Source organism: Malania oleifera, chromosome 4 (assembly GCF_029873635.1).
Source record: "Malania oleifera isolate guangnan ecotype guangnan chromosome 4, ASM2987363v1, whole genome shotgun sequence".
In the NCBI taxonomy this organism is placed as follows: Eukaryota; Viridiplantae; Streptophyta; class Magnoliopsida; order Santalales; family Ximeniaceae; genus Malania; species Malania oleifera.
Genome location: NC_080420.1, coordinates 93,608,140 through 93,628,402, shown reverse-complemented (window position 1 = coordinate 93,628,402; position 20,263 = coordinate 93,608,140). Strand labels below are relative to the sequence as shown.

Sequence of the window (20,263 nt, the reverse complement as noted above, 5' to 3'; positions counted from 1 at the left end):
TTATATAGAAAAAAAAAATATTACGAAAAATAAATTTCCTACTAAATTTCCTTTCCTTTCCTTTCCTTTTTCCAAACAAAATTTTTGATCTAAATAGAATCTTAAAGAAACTTGAACAAACCTAAATAAGTTTGGATGTAATTTGCATCATGAGGTACAAATACCCACACACATACATGGATATAATAATTAGTTTATTGTTTAATATGTTTACTCGTGGTTGAGATCGAAACATGGATATAAAAATTTAAATTTAAATGTATATTTCGTAAAAATATTAGTGAAATTTTATATCATATTATATTAAAAAATCAATATAAATCGATATCCAAATCCAAGGTATGAATCTCGAGCTCCATAACATCAATTTTAAGTTTTTACTTTCACCGCAACCTTTGCTTTTCCTTAAAAAAAAAGAAAAATACTAAAAGCTTTTATTTTTTAATTATTATTCTATACAGCTGCAAAAAATATTGATGGATCAACATAAATTTAAACCGCCCTTCTTCAATTTTATTGCATTAAATAAATATTTAAAGTGAAATTGATAAAAATAGTTTTCAAATCAAGGAATGTCAAGTGGTCATTGACTAACCAAATTGTCATTTCGTTGCTTATCCTTTTGGTTTGCAAATGGTTTGTTTTCATTCTCACCCACTCCAGACGCCAATCCAATGGAGGGTCTTGTGCAAGTTCTCCTAACCCCTACCACTCAGTTTCCGCCACTGTTCTACTCACCACCCAATGCCGTTGTATCTTCCAAATTACTGCTGTACCACAGACCGCCACGGCTCGCTCTCAACCGCCGACGCCACCGCACCTGCTCTAGTTCGCCTTCCCAATTTTTATCCACAAATGCGCCATACCTTTCTCGTTTCTCGTCTTCTCGTGCGTGTGTTTTGAGTATTCCTCATTTTATCTGCGTTGTGTGCGATTGTATTTAGCTTTGTTTATTTTTCTGCTAGAGCTTTGTGGGTTTTGTACTTTTATGTAATTCATGTACGACCTTGATGATTTTAGTAATCTTCATCGTCGTTAGATTACTAGTTGAGTGCACTATTTGTTTATGTGGGGTGTATAACTGTGTATTTCTACAGGGAGTTTGTGGGTTTGTCCTTTTGGACTTCTGGGCAATTCAACTAAAAATTCCTTACCCTTTAAAAAAATAAAAAAATAAAAAAATAAAATTATTTAATACATTGTTTGTGTGATTACCATTGCAGCCAGTTTCCAACCACCCCCTCCACCCCGCCAATTTTTTTTTTCTAAAAAAAATAGTTCATTATGAATCAATTCAGCGAGTTGAATTGTTTTCTCTTGTATTTATTCAGTTGTTATTTATTTATTTATTTATTTTGTACCAATGCAGTTTTATTTGGGGCACTGGGGAGCCAATCGAGTTTTGAAGTAAGTGCAGAAACAAGCGAATGGGCGGCACAAGGTATGTCATTTGTATCTGTGGTTGTAATATTACAGCATATGCTTTGGGTATCAATCTTTTGCTGGTTGTTAACAATGAGCAATTCCAGAAGCTTCATATGTTGATGATCAAAGGAAATGAACTACAAATGAAGTAATGGAACATCTTCAGCTTATTTTTTGAAATTTGAAAACTGTGCCTAAAGTTGACTTAGGCTTATATGGGAAACTGGGAATGAAGTAGGCTCTTCCAGTCAGTTCTTTTATATTACTTGTGACGAAGTTGTAAAGATAATGGTCACTACCACTTAGCATTCTTATAAAGCAGTAATCAAGTAATAGCAGTGTTCTTAAACTCTATCCATGCAAGCAAATGTGCTTCTTTTTTGATTGTTCAAGTTTTTTATTTTTAAACTCACCCACACATACAAATATTCCGCTTTAGTCTTTTGTGTTTCTTTTATGGATGCCAAATTCTAGATTACTGCCCCCGGGGGGGGGGGGGACTTTCCACCTTCCATTCTCCATAACCGAATAACTTTGAGCATAACTATTTCAGACTAACATAGTCAGACAAGAATATATTATGTTGTGTTCTTGAAAAAATTGAAACTTTATGATAAGCACGACATATAACTTTTTTTCTGTCGCATTATACAAAAAATGAAAATCATTGGTATTTGGTGTAATTAATTTTCGCTGTCTTAAAAATTTCTGCCATATTGGAAGTACTTTGTCAGAATGATGTTGGACAGATTAGGGGAAGATTTGTCTACATGGCTAGTGGTTAGGTTTGATAAGTTAAGGGATTTAGTGTTTTTAATTATGATAAAAATAGGAATAGGGTGTAGATGTCAGCTGGGGATGGATTTAATTGGGGTTTAATCGCAAGAAGAGCTCAATAGATGGAACAGGTAGCTGAAAATTCTGTGCAGCAAAAAAGATCAGGATTCTAGATAGCTAGTGCTAGGAGTTTTATGGTAATAAAAGCAAGAACATATCCTATTATTTTAGGGCTTTTATTATATAGACAATAAAATAGTGAGTAGGGTTGTAAAGAGAAGGAAAAGGAGACATTCAGATGCTGTGAACAGTGTGCATGAGCAGGGCATGGGAAATCCAACTTGGATTTTAAGAAGAAGAAGAAGAACTGGACAACTGGACTTGTTAAAGGACTCTTAAAAATTGCCCTGCACAACCTACAAAAATAACTAAAGAAAATTACGACCCTGCCACAATGATCCGCTGTTCCAGAAACAACAAATAGTGGCTAAATTTTTCACTTCCACAAGTTCTGACTTCAATTCTGCTTCAATTCTCCTGGACATGAAAGCATTTGACTCCAGTGAATGTGCTGATTCTGTGCGAGACAAATACTGCACCATAAAAATCTGGATCAATTATTGAAATAATCAGCTGTTATTCAAGTTGAATCTGACAATGGGTGGCCTTTCCACTTGACTAAGAACTTATAGAAATCCTCTTGGCGAGCAGAAACAATTTGGTGCCTCGGTCAATAACATCCTCTGCTTTATACTTAACTTTTTGAGCGAAAGGAAGATGAATTGAATGATTGTTATCTCCATCAGTATGATGCCCATGATTGAGCCTCAAATTCTCCACATTGAAGATTTACTAAATTACTAATGCTCAGCTCATATCATTGGGTAACTCAAGAACATGGGCATTTGCACTGAATTTTCTCTGGGTTTTTGAAGTTAAGTAGTAATTTTTGACTGTAGTTCTGGTATTGTCTCATTCAGATTGAATTCAAAGCATAAACAGATCTCCATCTTGAAACTCAACATGGCAACAATGGCGATTAACTTGAGCTTTATAATTTTCATTTCTGAGAGCTCTCACACTCACATGAAGTTCAGCTATGTGTGCAGCAAAATTTTCAGTGATTTTGTCGATGCCAGCTTTAAGTGGTAGGCCAATCAAACAAATTGGGCCTAACTGCCGCTAGAACAGTTCAGAGAAATGTTGTAGACAAATTCTGCTGTGCCTAAAATGTCATCCCATTCATTTCTGAGAGCTATTCTTCTTCTTACATCCACATGAATTTCAGCAATGCGTGCAGTAAAATCTTCAGCATCTTTGTGGATGGCAAATTCAAGTGGTAGATTAATCAAATAAGTGAGGCTCCTTGGTTGAAATACCTAAAACAATCTTAAAAGAAGAATTGCGACCAAATTCCTTGTGAATTATAGGTTTGTCCGAAATTGGTGGAGGAGCTTTTAAGTATACCTTTTCTTGGGGAATTTGGTTGGAAAGGATGCTAGAATATTTTCTGGAAAGAACTTGTCAGGGGATCTTCTCTGGGTCAGAATTCAATATTTGGCTTCTCTTTCGGCTCATATTGCAGGCTGTTTAAGGGTTCTTGTTTTCAAGATGTTATCTGAGATTGGGTGCCTTTATTAAGCTGATACTGGTTTTTTATTTGTAATTTTCTTTTACTTCTTGATCTCCTTCTTTGTATTTTCTTCTCTTCCTTTGTCTTAATGAAGCCTCTTTTTCTATCCAAAAATAAAAAGAAGTTAGCCAATAATGCATATAGTCCCCAACTAGAGATTGAAAAAGATTTCCACGGATTCACCACCTCAGTCTGCCAATCAGCTTGTTGATAAAACTGTAGAATGCAGCTGAACATTTCCATTTAGTACTCATAATAATCAATAAGCTCTTCCAGAAGTAGCTCATGATCTTAGTATTCTAAATAAAAACAAGGGAAAGTGGTACTCCATGTAATTGAGCAAACTTGTGATAGAAAATTTTGGCAACTCGATAGGCATCAAATGTTCTATTGTATGGAATAAAATGCGCATCTTTGATTAGGAACTTTTGGACTGAGGATGTTGGAAAGGGGTTGGAAAGGTTTTAGGCTTACGAAACAACTTAAGAGGCTTTAAGGAGGTTTTGAAGAAGTGGAATGTGGAAGTTTTTGGAGATTTTAGAGCCAAGAACTCAAGCACTCTAGGACAGATTGATGGTTGGGTTGGAAAGAGGAACAAGGGAGTTCGAGATGGTGTGTGGGAATTTTAAGAGGGCGTCATTTTAAAATGAGTTGGGGGAGATGATTTTTAAGGAAGTGAGTTGGAGGTAGAAGACAACATTCCAATGGACCAAGGAGGGTGGCTGCAACTTTAAATTTTTTCATGGGTTGGCTAAAGATGAGCTAAACTTGCTAGAGCTAGAGAAAAAAAGAGCAAGGACCTAGGGAGTGTAAAATGTATAAAAAATGAGGATGATAGTATGTTGGTTAAAGAAGAGGACATAAAAGAAAGATGGCAAAGTTACTTTAGTAAGCTATTTAATGAAAACCAAGTACAAGACTTAAACCTAGAATTGACAAATGAGGTAAATGCTAAAATTTTGAGATTTATTCGCAAAATTAGAATTAATGAAGTTAAGTCTGCATTTAAAAAGACCAAATGACATCTCAATTAAAGTTTGGAAATGCATAGGTGATAATGGAATTATATGGTTAATTAATTTATTTAACACCATTATAAAAGCTAAGAAAATGTCAGAGGGAAAACAATTCCCATATACAAAATAAAGGAGATATTCAAAATTATTATAACTATTGAGGAATAAGTCATACAATGAAATTGTGGGAAGGGGTAAATGAACAAATTCTAAGGTTAGGAACGAGGATCTCAGAATGTCACTTTGTTTTTATGCTTGGGAGATTGACTACAGAAGCTATACATCTTTTTAAAAGATTAATGGGAACATTTAGGGAAAAGAAGAGGGACTTGTATATGCTTTTTATTGGCTAAGAGAAAGCCTATGATAGGGTATCCGAAGAAGTTCGACCATGAGTTTTATAAGAAAAAAAGGATTATGTGATAGGTATACTAATATCAATTAGGATATGCATAATAGAGTAATGGCTGGCACTGTGATTACAAGTGGAGAGTCTAGGGAATTTCCAATCGCAATTGGCGTACATTAAGGATATGCTTTGAGCCCTTAACTTTTTGCATTAGTGATGGATGAACTTACTATGAGTATCCAAAATGAGGTCCTATGCTATATGTTGTTTGCAGATGATATTGTCTTGATTAATGAAACTAGGGATGAAGTAGCATCTAAGTTTCTAATCGCAATAGATGTACATCAAGGATTTGCTTTGAACTCATATCTTTTTACATTAGTGATGGATGAATGTACTAGGAGTATCCAAAATGAGGTTCCATGCTGTTTGTTGTTTGCAGATGATAGTCTTGATTAATGAAACAAGGGGTGGAATAGAATCTATGTTAGAATTATGTAGATAAGCTTTATAATCTGGAGGTTTTAGTATTTTAGAAGTAAGACATAATATGTCAAATGTTGTGATTGGAGAAATATAGAAGAAACGATTAAACTTGGTGGTCAGTAAACTAATAGCTCTACTAGATTAGATACCTTGGCTCTATTATGCAAGATGAAGGAGAAATTGAAGATGATGTTATACATAGAGTTAAAGAAGGTGGGTAAAGTGGAGAAATGCTTCAGGCATCCACATCCTTTTTTTATATTTCTATTCACAATTTGTAATTAGATTGACTTTTATTTTATTTTATGCAAAAAAGATTGTAGTTGTTACAATGATACGGCCAATATATCATATCTTGACTAGTTTTTTGGATCCAGATAATATGGAGTGAGTTGTGTGATTGTAGAATACCCTTAAACTAAAAGGAAAGTTATACCCTTAAAATTAAAAGGAAAGTTTTATAGAATGACTATAAGACCAGCTATGCTATATGGATTAGAATGTTAGGCAACTAAGAAACAATATATCCAAGAAGTAAAAGTTGTCGAGATGAGAATCGTAATGTAGATGAGTGCTATAATGTTAAAAGATAAATTAAGGAAAGAACATATTTGTAGAAAGTTAGGGGCGGTTAAGATGGTTTGGGAATTTGCAACATAGGCCAAATAATGCATGAATGAAGAAGAATGAATTACTATTAGTGGCAATGGAAGGGATAGGGGTAGACCTAAAATAACTTGGAATGAGATATAAGGATTTAATAGCCCTTAAATTTTAAAGGGAAATTGCCTTTAATCATGTAAAATGGCAGAAAAGGATTCATGTAGCCGACTCCACCTAATGGGGCTTAAGGCTTGGTCTATTGGCTAAAGATGAGAAGGAATTTGATTAGGGAATTGGATTTTTTTTCTTCGGTGGTGGTGGGGTGGTTACTTCTAATTCTCCTTTGATAGCTAATGAGATCATAGATTTTTTCCCAACTCTTTTTAGGAAAGTTTATGGGTGTGGGCATATGCTTGAGGGTTTGAAGTGGAGTCCTATTTCTAGAGATCAGGTGATATGGTTGGGGAGGCCTTTTGAGGAGAGTGAAGTGAGTGTGGTGGTGTTTGGGGCGGAGAGAGACAAGTCTTTGGGAGTACATGGATTTAAGATGGCCTTTTTAAAGATTGTTGGGATGTGATTAGGGAGGATTTAATGGTGTTTAATTTGCTTTATTTTGAAGGGATTTTGGATAAAAGCATTAAGGGATTGTTTGGAACCACTCATGAAAAATACTTCTCTGGAAAAGTACTGATAATGAGTACTTATTTGAAAAAGTACTAAAAATCATGAGTACTATTTGGTTATGTCTAAAAATAAATACCGAGTATAAGTACTTAAAGAAAAAAGTAGTGTTTGAATACCACCATTAGTAGTACTCTTTGAATATATATTATTATTTTGTAAATAATGGTATTATATTTCAACATGTAATTAATATATATTATAATAAAAAAAAATAATACATAATTATTTTCAATTTAATACTTTGTAATTAATTTTTTAATGTAATTATTTTTTGTATTTTATAATTAAAAAATTAATGAATATTTATGTTTATTAAATTTTTAATTGATATTTTAAAAATTATCTAATATAACAAATTAATTAAAATTTTAATTATGTTAAATTATGTTCATTGAAAATTTTATGTTAATAATATTTTTTCTAAATGTAATCAAAATGTTTAATTAATATTTTCTAATTTATATTTTTAAATAGCATTTCAATTATATTCTAATTGATTTTAATATTATGTTAATTAAAATTTTTAATTACAATATTTAATTAATTGATAATTAATTTTTAATTGCTAAAAATTAACCATTTAATTAATATTTATCTTAACTAACATTTTCAATATATTTATTAAAGAAAATAATATATTAACCAGATTGTTAACTAGAGTAACTATAAGAAATCAACTATATTGTTAATTAAAAATGTATCATATAATTAAAATTAATACTGTTAAGTGCCTCTTCTTCTTTGTGTTCTTCAACTATTCATCTTTCTCTGCAAATATTCCATTTTGGACGGCCACACAGCAGTCGCCTTATCACCTTATCCAGAGACCTAGATGGTGACCTCTCTGCTTGCACTGATAGCTGCCATCTTTGGCAACCTAGATATCATGCTCCATGCATGGTCGAAGTCAGGGGAGAGAGATAGAGAGAGAGGTAGCAACGCTGGAGATAGAGATGGAGGAGGGGAAGGAAGAAGATGACATTGTGGGAGTGGAGGAGGAGACTTGGTGGAGGCTAACAAAGGTGGAGGAGGCCAGGAGGAGGAGGAGGCAATGGTGCCTTCTCAGCTAGGAGCAAATCAAGAGGAGAGAGAGGTTCTGGAGAGAGAGAACCCCTGCACAAATTCTTCAATATTACAAAATTGCCACCGCCTCTCTGTAGTAGTAACTACTTATGGGGACCAAAAAGTAGGCCTAGATTACTCACCAAAAAAAGTAGTTTGTAAAGGTGGTTTTTACAATAAGTAATTTAGTTTCAAGCCAAACAGTACTTATTCACAAAAATACTTATTTTAAGTAATTTCAATAATAAGTGCTTTTTTTAAAGAAGATGTTCCAAATGGGAGCTAGCTCTACCTTTATTATTTGGTGCCCAAGAAGAGTTGTTCTATTAAGGTTGTTGATATATGGCCTATTTGTCTACTGACTAGTGTGTAAGATTATTGCTGAGGTAGTTGCGGATAGACTGAGTTTTGTGATAGGAGACACTATTTCTTAGGCTCAAAGTGCCTTTGTTGGGGGCAAGCAGATTTTGGATGCTATCTTTGTGGTGAATTAGGTTGTGGAGGATGTGCGTAGGAGGAAAGAGAGGGGGATTGTGTTTAAACTGGATTTTGAAAATGCTTGTCATCGAGTTTGCTGGAATTTTCAAAGAATGGTTAGGAAGGGTTTTAGGTAGGTGGCAATGCTTGTCTACTGCTTTTTTTCTGGTCACCTTAATGGAGAACATAATTCATGGTTTAGGGCTTTGAGAGGTTTTGGCAAGGGGACCTGGTTTCACCTTTTTTTTTTTTTTTTGATAAGTAAGAAATTTATTGAAATCAAAATGAACACCAAATACACAAGGAGTGTACATGGGGTAAACAACTCAAAAATAGGCCTTCCTATATAAGCTATGCCCCCTTCCTCACATATGTTTAATTGATGAACATTATTATTCATATGTTGGCCTACTATTATTCTGATTTGTGAATGAAAGCTGTAGCCAAATTACATATTAAAATAAGTAAAACTTTTTCTAAGTATCAAAACTTAAATCGAGCCCATTACTAAGCCTAGTCAAGCTTGTTCACAAGATGAAACGAGCTAAGTTCATCTATGTTCAGGTTTGACTTATTTATTAAACAAGTCTAAAAAAAACTGGGCTTTAGAATTGCTCATTTAGATAATAAAGGAGCCTCAAAGTCATGGCCCTTTGGGGAATCATGATCATCAAATTTGGAAGGGGGTCCAGTAGTTCAGATGTAGTGAAGGGTGGATGGCAATGTTGGAGCTATGGGCGTTGGCAATCTGTGAATGTTGGATGGCGGTGGCTAGTGGTCCAAGAGGTTTTGGGGAAACTAGGTTTTGTGAGGGGAAGGGAGCAGTTGAAAGTTGGGTGCGCTTTGAATGGGTTTGGCTAGAGGTTCGTAACATTACAATTCATTGGCCCAATTGATAGGGAATGAGTTAGGCTTTTATGGTGCATTTGGTTCACTGGCTAGGCTTGGCTATGGACCCTTGTCCTATGTTTGATGTAGCTAACAAGAAGAATTGGATTGGTTGAAGAAGGGGGGGCTTGGCCCCTCCACATGATATAAGGCTGGCCAGTCTTCCCCCATCGACCAACCCTGGCTAACAAAAAATTGACAAAGGATGACCTTTTGTCTACACCCCCACCCCCCTCCCCGCCCCCCAAAAAAACTCATTTTGCTTTGTTCTGCCTTGCTCTCTTGTCTTCACCACCCCCAACCTATTCTGTTTTATTGTGCTTATAGATGTGAGTGCCCCTTGTTAGCAACGTGTCCATGCTGAAGTGATGGTAACTAGAGCATTGTTAAAGCTCAACTAAGATTATTCGACACGAGGTATTTGGGAAAACTCCTTTGTTCAAATTGGCAGATTATCCCTCATTGGTCATTGATGCCATCAAACATGGATAGTACAACAAACAACAACAAACTAAGTTATTTTAGGTCTACTCTTACCCCTTCTACTGCTCCTCACTCACCATCAAACATGGATAGTCTTAATTGGAATTGGTGTTATTTTAGTTTAGCCAAGACATTTTAGATGGAGCCAAGAGGTGTGATCTCTTGCCCCCTCCTAGTGCCTACTGCCTGCCTTGATCCAAATGCTTTATAGAAAATGGGCATTCATGGATTTTCAGATCAGTAGAAACCACATTAGCCCTTTCTATTTCATCTTTGGCATAGCCTTTCGTCTTCTCGTGACTTGCTTTGTGGCCCCCAAGCTCCTGGTATGATCCAAAGGTCTTATGACACATCTTACACTTGAAACTCCCCCAAGTCCGCCTCAACTACGACTCATCCGAATCATTCTCTTCGTGTTCCTCTCTTATCAATTTATCCCTCGACAGTGTCATTAGTCACAGAGCCACATTCTCTGTCATTGGTTCCAACTTCGAGGTTAACTCGGCCATGCTCTGCCTCCTCTTCAATGGCTTTTGAGTCAGGTTTCTCGGTGGCTCAGCCTCACTCTCTTTGTCTTGAACCATCAACTCAGTGTGCACTGCGAAAGAGAACTAGGGATCAGTGAATCTAAAACTCTTCCCCCAAGGCATTTTGTTATTTCATAATATTTAATTTAACAAAAAAATTAATTTCAATATATCTTTTTCGTTAGAAGGTATTTTAGGTATTTGAATGCTTAGCCTATTCAATAGGTATCTCAATTCCAACATGGGATAGAATAATAACCTTAGCCAGTACAGTTCAGTATAATCCAATCCAATCTAGTTTTATAAGTTTTAGCCACCGAACCAAATGCATCCTTAAGGGATATGTGGCTGCGAAATGTAAATAGGGATAGAGGTTGGACTAATGTACAAGGGCTTTTTTCAAGGAATTTTATGGGCTTGTAGGTTGTTTAATACACAAGGGGTTTTGTTGGGACACAATGGGACTGCCTTTTCTTCATGGGTCCATATCCATCTGAACTCAGAGGCCCAAAGTACAAGTGAAGAGGTATCCAGCAGAACATACCTTAAACTCAACATTTATTCTTAGAGGAATGGAAGTGTGGGAGAGGCTTGTATCGCAGTTGGTATCTAGATGGATGGGTACGACAAACATGATCTTGGCCATAGTGGGCAAGTGGAGGTGAAACAGCTTCGTGGTACATCCTTTTTGGTAGGAGTGACCAGTGCAAGTGAAAAATGCAATATTTTTTTTGGTCGGTTGAGAGATATGGGAAGGGATGTCTTGAAGTTGATGAGCTTACCAGAGGGGTTTCTTTTAGGGGTGGGCATGAAAAATTGAAAAATTGAACCAAACTGCAAAACCAAACTAGATTGAACTGAAAACTTAGGAAATTGAAAAGTTGTTTAACCATTTTTCCGGATTTTTCGGTTTGGTTTCAATTCAGAGTTACCAATTTTTTGATTAGCAGTTTGGTTTTGGTTTGGCCCATACAATAACCATGATTAACAAAACCAAATGATTTGTATTAATATATAAAAATATATATATTATGTAATATTTTAATAAAATTTAACATTTAAAACTTGGGTTGGTTACTTTTTATGTTATTTTTTTTTTTTTAAATTTAGAACTTGGATTATGGATTTTGTTTAGGTTCAATCCATAGGCGGATGTTGTTAAAATTATAAAGAATGTTAATTTAAAATTTTATAATGTTAAGACTCAATATTGATGCTCGAATTTTAATGTTTGAATTTTAAAATTCACAAGTTGATTATAATGAAAAAAAAAATATCAATTTGTAGTGACCTTAAAATTTGAAATTGAATCTAACAGTTTGTTCGATTAACCATTGGAAATTTAGCCTAAAAAAACCAGTTTGGTTAACTGTTTAAAATGGTTTGGTTTGCACTACTTTGAAAACCGAAATTTCAGATTGCTTATGGTTTGAAGGGTCTAGTTTGGTTAACCGAACCATGCCCGACCCTAGTTTCCTTGGAGGATGAATGCCAGGAGGTACAAATGGAGGATAACGGTATAGATTTTCGCATTAAGAATCAAGATGGTGCAAGTTATAGTTACGATAAGGTGAATATGGATGTGATGACAAATCCTCGGGGTTGCTGAAATGTCCGCAATCAGGTTTTGCACTCGTGGGGGGTGGAAGAGTGGGGAAAAAGGGGACTCATTGAGGGCAAATCAAGGCAGATGATAAGCCAGTCAAGTTCTTGAAAAGATGTGGTCATAGAAGTTTTTGCATTGAGGAGCTTTGGAATGGGTCAAAAATAGATTTTAAAAAGAAACTTAGTGAGGAAAATCCTATTGTGAAGAAGAAATGAGTGATGTATCAGGTGAGGCGGGTGATATGGATGGTGATTTTGATTATGACAAAGGGTTGCTTATAAGTGAGGTTCATGAACAACTTGGTTTAGGATCATGTTTTTCTGATTCTTTGGGTGTTTCTTCCTTGCAGTCTCCATGGGAGTTCTTGGTTTGGGAATTTTAAAATAGATGAGGAAGAAGATTGATTAAGAAGAATGAGACTGGCATTTGGCCTTATCTTTATGTCTCATTTTTAACATATGTTGGATAAAAAAGGTTTACGGTTAGCTGGTCCAAAGGGAAAGGAAATCTGCTTGGCTAGTGGTAAAATTAAGGCTAGGAAGGGTCTAAAGGAATTGGCTAATTTGCAGTGCTCTATTAAAACCATGGAAAGGGATTGAAAAGGGGGTTTCTTAGTAGCATAGTTTTAAAAATCTATGTGTAGCAGCTGTTATGGACGTTGCATAACAGTATTGGTGGCCTCTGAGATTGTTACAAGTCTATATCTTGGAGGCACTCCAATTCATAACCTTAATGGCTGTTATGGTACCGTACCAGCCATTGTGGACCATGACCTGTTACATGCCGTTAAGGGCTGTTACAGTGCCAGAGTGGCTGTGAATGACTAAAACAGGTTTTTGAGTCCCTTTTTTTTTATGCACTTCCCCTCTCTTTTCTCTTTCTTCAAGCTTATAAACTCAATTTTAAGTTGGTTTGTTTAGTCAGTGATTGTTTTATTAAAAAAAATATTTTTTGGGTTTATTTTCCTTGACATTTAGTATGCATTTTTTAATAATTACTGTTCAAATAAACCAGAATTTTTCTCCCATTAAATTACATATGTTTGCATTCTAATTTCATTCAATTGTATTTTTTTTTCCTGTTTTTCTTGTGCCTAGTTCATAGATTCAAATATGCTCTATTGTATGCTTTTTGTTCTTGTTTATCATATGAGCACTATATTTTATTTTTTGTGTTAAAGCTGCATATACATTTGTTGAATCAGGTGTAATCCCAAGAGGGGGGGTGAATTGGGTATTTAAAAAATTCTTTGGCACTAACTTACTTCTTAAAACCTTCTTATATATTTACCAACAACTTCTTGTTACTCAATTATGCATGTGTATGGTTATTCAATCTATGCATGCAATATACACAATTTAAATACAATGCTAAAAATAAAGAGTGAAGGGAAGAGGGAAGACAAACACAGTTTTATGAGGTTCAGCCGGCTTGGCCTACGTCCTCGCCTTGAGCAACCACTCAAGGATTTACTAAAACCCTGCTCCTTAAAGTGGGACGGAGCTTTCCTTACAATCCGCTGCCTACAAGAGGCACAGCTTCCTCCGAGTCCACTGCTTACAAGAGATACAACTCTCTCCTCACACACCGAATCATGTATACAATATAATCTGAAAAATAACACTCAAAACAATGCTTCTAACAAAAGCTTGTGAGTACAATTCAATTTTCTAGCACATTAGCATATGATATAACTTGAAGCTCATGAATGTATGAAAACAATACAATCGTTTTATGTATGATATGCTTCAACACACAATTCCCTATTTAACCAAAACTTCCAAGTAAATATATATATATTTAAAATGTTTTGGAGTCAACTAGGGTTCTTGGTTCACTTTGCAAAAATGCACAAATATATTTGAAGTGAACTAGTTAGCAAAAACTTTGTCTTGAATATAAATTCAATCAAAATCACAAAGTTTTATTTCATGTACTCAGTCACAAACTGAGTATATTAATTTTCAGAAAATATCCCTTAATAAAATATATAGTTATAGGTTTCAAGGATATTTAATCAAGCGTTAATATATCTAAAAAATAGATCCTTTAGCTCACGCACACTTGAATCAAACCTTTCAATCAATCACACACCATAAATCAAATAATGATGTTGTTTCAAATAGTTATGTATATGTATAGGTACTTTCAAGATCACCCTTTTAATCAAACTAGGTTTTTCAATAATAAGCTCTTTGAAAAATATATGTATATTTATATACTCTTGAATCAAAATTCAATCAATCAAGTTAAATAAACTTTCTCAAGTAATGATCTCTTCAAAAATTAATTTTTATACGAATGGGCACACTCAAGATCGAAACTTTTCTTATGCTAGTTAAGAACAAGCAATGAGATGAGATGAGATGTTCTTACGAATAACAACTTGAAAGATCAAACCTCAATACTAGATTGAAGTACAGTAGAGTAAACAAGTTCCCTTTGAGAATTGAGTTGATTTGCTCAAGCTTGAAGATTAGGGATTGACGTATATGCAATCGTATAGCACTAGGATCAAATTTTCAATCTTCTTCCAACAAGATGTGTTCTTCTCTTTCTTATGTGTCTAACTTGTGTTCTAGGGTTTAGATATTTAGAATATATAGTATATTACCCTTAGGATTGATCTTAGCCGTTGGATCAATAAGATAGTTCGCGAATCTTTTTAATAAAAAAACTGATTTTTAGGCTTTCTCGCGAGTTCAGGCAACCGAAGTAGACTTCAGGCTCCTGAAGTGGCAACTTCAGGCGCTTGAGGTTCCAGGGTCAGGCGACCGAGGTACCTCTGCCAGGTTCTGTCTTTCCCATTTAATTCTTCAGGCTACCGAACTTAATATTCAGGCTACCGTAGAAATTCTTCAGGCTCCTGAGGTTAACTTTAGGCTACCGAAGTCCCCTTTTTCACACTTATTCATTTCCAATTTAAAATTCTGCATTGATTCTTTGCTTGGGTCTTTTATAAAACAAGTTTTTCATGATTTTAAAAACATTTCTAAGTCCATGTAAGTTCTCTAATGATGTACATGAAATGCATGAATCCTAAAATCATTTTAATGTTGAGCCTTAAATTAAATCATACGAAAATGTAAGTACATGAGTTCTAAATACCCATTCCCAAGATGTGCTTGAACATTGCCACTTGCATCTTGATTCTTGTGCTCTTTGAGTTCCATGGTGCTTTCTAAAATGTATCAGCTTTATTTTATGACTTCCATGACTCGTTATCTTTCCGTGCATGCTTAGTGTAAGTCCTGTTCACAAACTCAATGCACAGATCAAATATCAAGTGATTTGTCATTATCAAAATAGGATTGGACTCGTAGAGTCAACAACATTGTAGGCCCACAACCTAACTACTTAAACTTTTAGGTAAAGTGGTAATTTAACATGGTATCAGAGCTGGTTACTAGCCACCAAGACGTTTTGGGTTCTAGTCTTGTTGCCCACGTTTAAATAAAAAATTATTGTATTCCCTATCATGGGTGTTATTTAATGTGTCTCTCCATGTGCTGTCAAGCTGCACGTGGGGGAGTGTTAAAGTTTGATCTACATTGTATGCCCACAACCTAACAGCTTAAGCTTTTAGGTAATGTGGTAATCTAACATTTTGGATAATGAAAATTCGATTAAAAACAAAAAGAGTACAAAAGATGGTAGTCTATATTTTATATTTATTTATATTTATGATTTCTTAATTTAAATTTTACTTATAATCAACAAAGTAGTGAAAAGTAGAAAATGCATACTTCTTGCCAATAGCAACTAAAGCAACCAAGATGACACCCAATACTTATAGTAAATGTTATATTAAAGTGATTAAAATTTACTAAAAATCATTTAGTATGCATTAGTATATGTGAATCTTTATGTTTTAAGGAGTTTGCTAATGTAAAAAATGAATTCACAAACGTAGTGTTCGTTATCCATTACATAATTTCTGCAACAGCCACGGCTGTTGCTGTTACGCAGACCATTAATGTTATTTAAAACTATGCTACCCAGAGTCAGCCTCAGCCCCAATTTATGGATATGGGTATGAATATGATTTAGGTTTGGGATATGGTCAAGGAGGTGATTATGCACCTCCTATATCAGCTGGATTTTCACCACTAGTAGATTTTCAGGAGCAATGACAAAATAATGTGAACTTGGGTTTATTTAGCTTTATATTTCCACAGGGTTGGGGAGGTGATTCCCAACACAAATCTCAAATCCAAGGTGATATTAGAGATGTAGACTATGAAGAGCCTCCACGTCATTCTTTTTGGTGGTGACTTGTGTTGTGATATTGTATTCATGCATTGATACTGATGATTGATGAATTTATTGTGTGTTAAAGCTTGATATACATTGTTGGCCTCAACCTAACAGCCTAAGCTTTTAGGTAAAGTGGTAATCTAACATGGTATTAGATTTGGTTACCAAGAGGTCCTGGGTTCTAGTCTTGTTGCCTGCTTTTACTATGTGGTTTTTAAAAAGTTATTGTATTCCCTATAATGGGTGATATTATTGTGTCTTTATCTCTCCACGTGCTGTTGGGTTGCATGTGCGGGGGAGCGTTAAAGCTTGCTATACATTGTTGGCCCACAATCTAACAACTTAAGCTTTTAGGTAAAGTGGTAATCTAACAATGTCTATATATATTGAATCATTTTATGTCTCTAATTAATTGGTTCTCAATTTCAATTATATTTCTAAATTTTTTACTCATTAATAGTGAGAAGTAATATGTTTTTTCTGTTAATAGTGCACTAAAATTAATATAAAAATCATGTTGCCCATCAAAAAGTGTTTGTAGGTTGAATAAAAGCAGTCAAAATTCATTAAAAATCATGTATTAAAGGATTTGATGCTTATTCTTCAATTTTAGCATGGTTGTGCATGCATGAAAAAAGCTCACTACCTCTGCGATTGCTTCATGTTACGTAATGTCCAGTTCTGCATCCAGTGATACCTGTGACTGCTACATGATATCAAGGTCTTAAATTTCGATTTCGACCAAAATTTTGAAGCTCCAAAAGTATGAGAATTTCAATTTTTTGATGTCAATTTTGATTTCAATTTGTAAGAACAATGGAAATTAGTAGTAAAACATGGAATTGTTTCATGAAACTTTAGAAATGGTTAATAGACATAATAATGTAACTTTTAGGACTAATATATTACAACTTAGATAAATCTATGTTGTGTATGAGGTGTATAGTTGTAATAATTAGTGTATTAAACATATTCGAAATATGTTGTGTTTTAAGCATATTCATAATATAATATGAGTATTAAACATATTAAGTTGATATAAATGAAATTCTTAAATCAATTAAATATTATTTATTATAAAAATAAAGAAAACATAGACATGAATGATTAAATAAAATATTGTTGTAAATTTAATTTTTTATGTAATTTCAAAAGCCCTTGTAATAATATTTTGTTCCAATAAAAAACATAAGATAAATTAAGAGAGAAATATCACTTTGCATCTAATCTCACATTTGAATTCTTAGGGAAATTTATTCCATAGTTAAAATTTTGACAAGTTTTGCTAAAATTTCATAATTTCGATAAATTTGAGATGGTTCGTTGAAATTTCTACAGAAATTATGCAAAACAGAAACAACTGCCATTTCGATTTTGAGGTTGATGGAAAGCAGAAATTTCGATAATTTTGTGGAAATTTAAGACCCATGTGTGATGTTACCTATGACCATGATTTTAAACCATGGTTGCCTCCCAAGATGATTCTTCACTCTTGGAGGAGTATAGGGTTTTGTTGTTAAGAAGGGGTAGACCACTGGTAGGCTAAGGTGGTACTCACATTTTGCTGTGTTCTTAAGGTTTAAATGTTGGTTTTGGTTTTTTCTGTAGTTTGTTCAATTATTTATCAATTTTGTTTAAGTTACTTTTTTTTCCCCTTTTTAATTGATATGATTTTTTTAATGGTTGACGAACACCAAAAGTTAGTTCTTTATTTTTTTTCGTGACTCCTTCCCTTTCTTTTTATTGCTTAGAAAAAATGCACATGAAATGTGATTTTATTATTAAAATTTACATGTATTTTATTATTTTGTTTGTTGTACTTATATTGATACATGTACGTCATTTGGAATCGATTTTGAAAATTTGTACCAAATCTTATAATTCAATCCAATTCTCGATTCCTGGAATTGGGATTTCAATTCACAATTCGAACCTTGATTTAACAACTATGGAATAAGTACAAATTATATCTGTTCTCTTCCTGTTTAAATTCTGCATTGCCTGTCTCTCTGAAATCTGTGCCCTTTAGATGCAAGTGAAGGTTGTCAGATATCAAATGCATGTAAGGATCCGCTTAATTTTGTCACATTATTGCTTTCCAAAAGGGCAGTCGCTATAAACTGGTTCATCTATGTTGAACTGACTCTGGTTTTGTTGACAGATTTTTATGCCTTAAGGAAAGATGTAGAAACAACTTCAAAACGTGTTGAAGAGATTAGGGCCTCTGCTTGCCTGCATCAACTAGAAGAAGATCTTGTGGTTTTGGAGAAAAGGACAGCAGATAACTCCTTTTGGGATGATCGCATCAAAGCTCAGGAAATCCTTCTGGCTCTGACTGAAGTCAAAGACAAAATAAATCTACTCAATGAGTTCAAAACCCAAGTACAATCTGTTTTCTTTTCTGGTGCTTTTTTTTTTTATTTTTAAACTTGGAACAATTTTTTTTTATGTTATTTATGTGCATGTGTATATATCATATTATACTCAAACACACATGTGCATACACATACTCACAGGTGCATACACGCATATGCAGACTTGTAAATATGTCATGTGTATTGCACATTATTGCAAGTGAATTTTTAGGTGATATATTTTAATATAGTTTAATATAGATTTTAATATATTTTAAATATTTCTTGTGGACTAATTGATAATGCAGTGTCATAATTAAGTGATGGGGAATGTCAAACGCGTGAGCAAGATTAAGGCATATTAAGGCATTTGGAGATGTTTTTGTTCACCATATGTGTAGTTTAGGCATAATTTAGGATATTTAGATTTGATTATGCAATTCAGTATTTACACATTTGCTATTATGTTTCATTAATTAGGGATTTTCTAATATTTCGATATTATTTATTAGTGATTGTTCCCTTATGTAGTATTAGGAGAAAACCTATCCAAAGGCTTCATTTCTAAATCTGCGAGGCTGATCTGAACATGGAGAATTAAGCCCTAAACTGGTCTTGCTTCCCTTTTATTTTTTCCATTTATTTTCAGATATCTTCTTTATGCTTTTTTTAATTTTCTATCATTTTCTTGTTGAATTATCTGTTGCCAATTGGCCAGCATCTATTTGGTATTGGAACCTCATCTCAATCCTCCCTTGCTCCTGTCACCAAACCATGATCCACTATTCAGCACAGCATACAGACAACCATTTGTCCAGTCTTACTAGCCATAGATGAAACCTAGCCCATAGTACACACACACCTGCAGCAACTTACTGACCAGATTATCTTTCTTGCTGAGCAACTCCCAAATCACTCACCTCTCTGTTCATTTCAATCATGGGCCACTGCCAGAGCACCATCAAGTTGAAGTCTTGCCAGCAATAGATGCAGCACTGCAAGTTGCCTGCTGCTCATCTACAACATCACAGCTTCATAGCTCTTCCATCTTCCAACTGTGTGTGCTATTGAAGTGAGAACATCCCAAATCCTAACCCACAGCCTTAAATTCAATCCTGTGCTGTGGCTGTCACCCCACTATCACTCTTGCATCCCTACTATCATCATCCATACCCAATCCTTGCAACAACCATGGTGATCAAAGACCAATTCAAGCCCGTTCAGCGAGATATGCATGAATTCAAGATCTTTAGAATATCCATGTCTTTGTAGAATGGACAAATCTGAAATACAATATTAAGAAGGAAATTGCAAACACAAACAGTGAACTGACAGAAGCAATGGCCCATTTCGGTTCGTCGATAAGAGGCTGTAGCTACAACAGAACAAATTACTCCAGCAATTACCGAGCTAAGCGATCAACCTAATATTGTCGAATCTCACAATGCGGTTGACTGAAAAGAGTTCAATCTTAAAGAGGGAAAGGAGAGGTATGTGGAGATAGTGCAATAGGATGAGGGTGTAAAAGACATTCCAAATTTGACATACAAGCCCAAAGAATCCACAAAGGAATTTCAGGAGGTGGAAATTGCATAGATTTAGCCATCTGTGGAGGTAACTCCATTGAGTTTGAGGC

The 20,263-nt window shown here is 34.5% G+C and overlaps 1 protein-coding gene across 1 annotated transcript in view; it reads left to right on the top strand.

Annotated features, from left to right (window-relative positions):
* The first annotated feature begins 594 nt into the window (after positions 1–594).
* LOC131152982 (peptide chain release factor PrfB1, chloroplastic) overlaps positions 595–20,263 on the top strand; it is a 41,609-nt gene continuing 21,940 nt past the window's right edge. Inside the window, exons 1-3 of the mRNA XM_058104972.1 lie at positions 595–888; positions 1,370–1,441; positions 18,435–18,655. Coding sequence (XP_057960955.1) covers positions 675–888; positions 1,370–1,441; positions 18,435–18,655 — 507 coding nt within the window. The 5' untranslated portion in view covers positions 595–674. The remainder of the gene's footprint in view (positions 889–1,369; positions 1,442–18,434; positions 18,656–20,263) is intronic.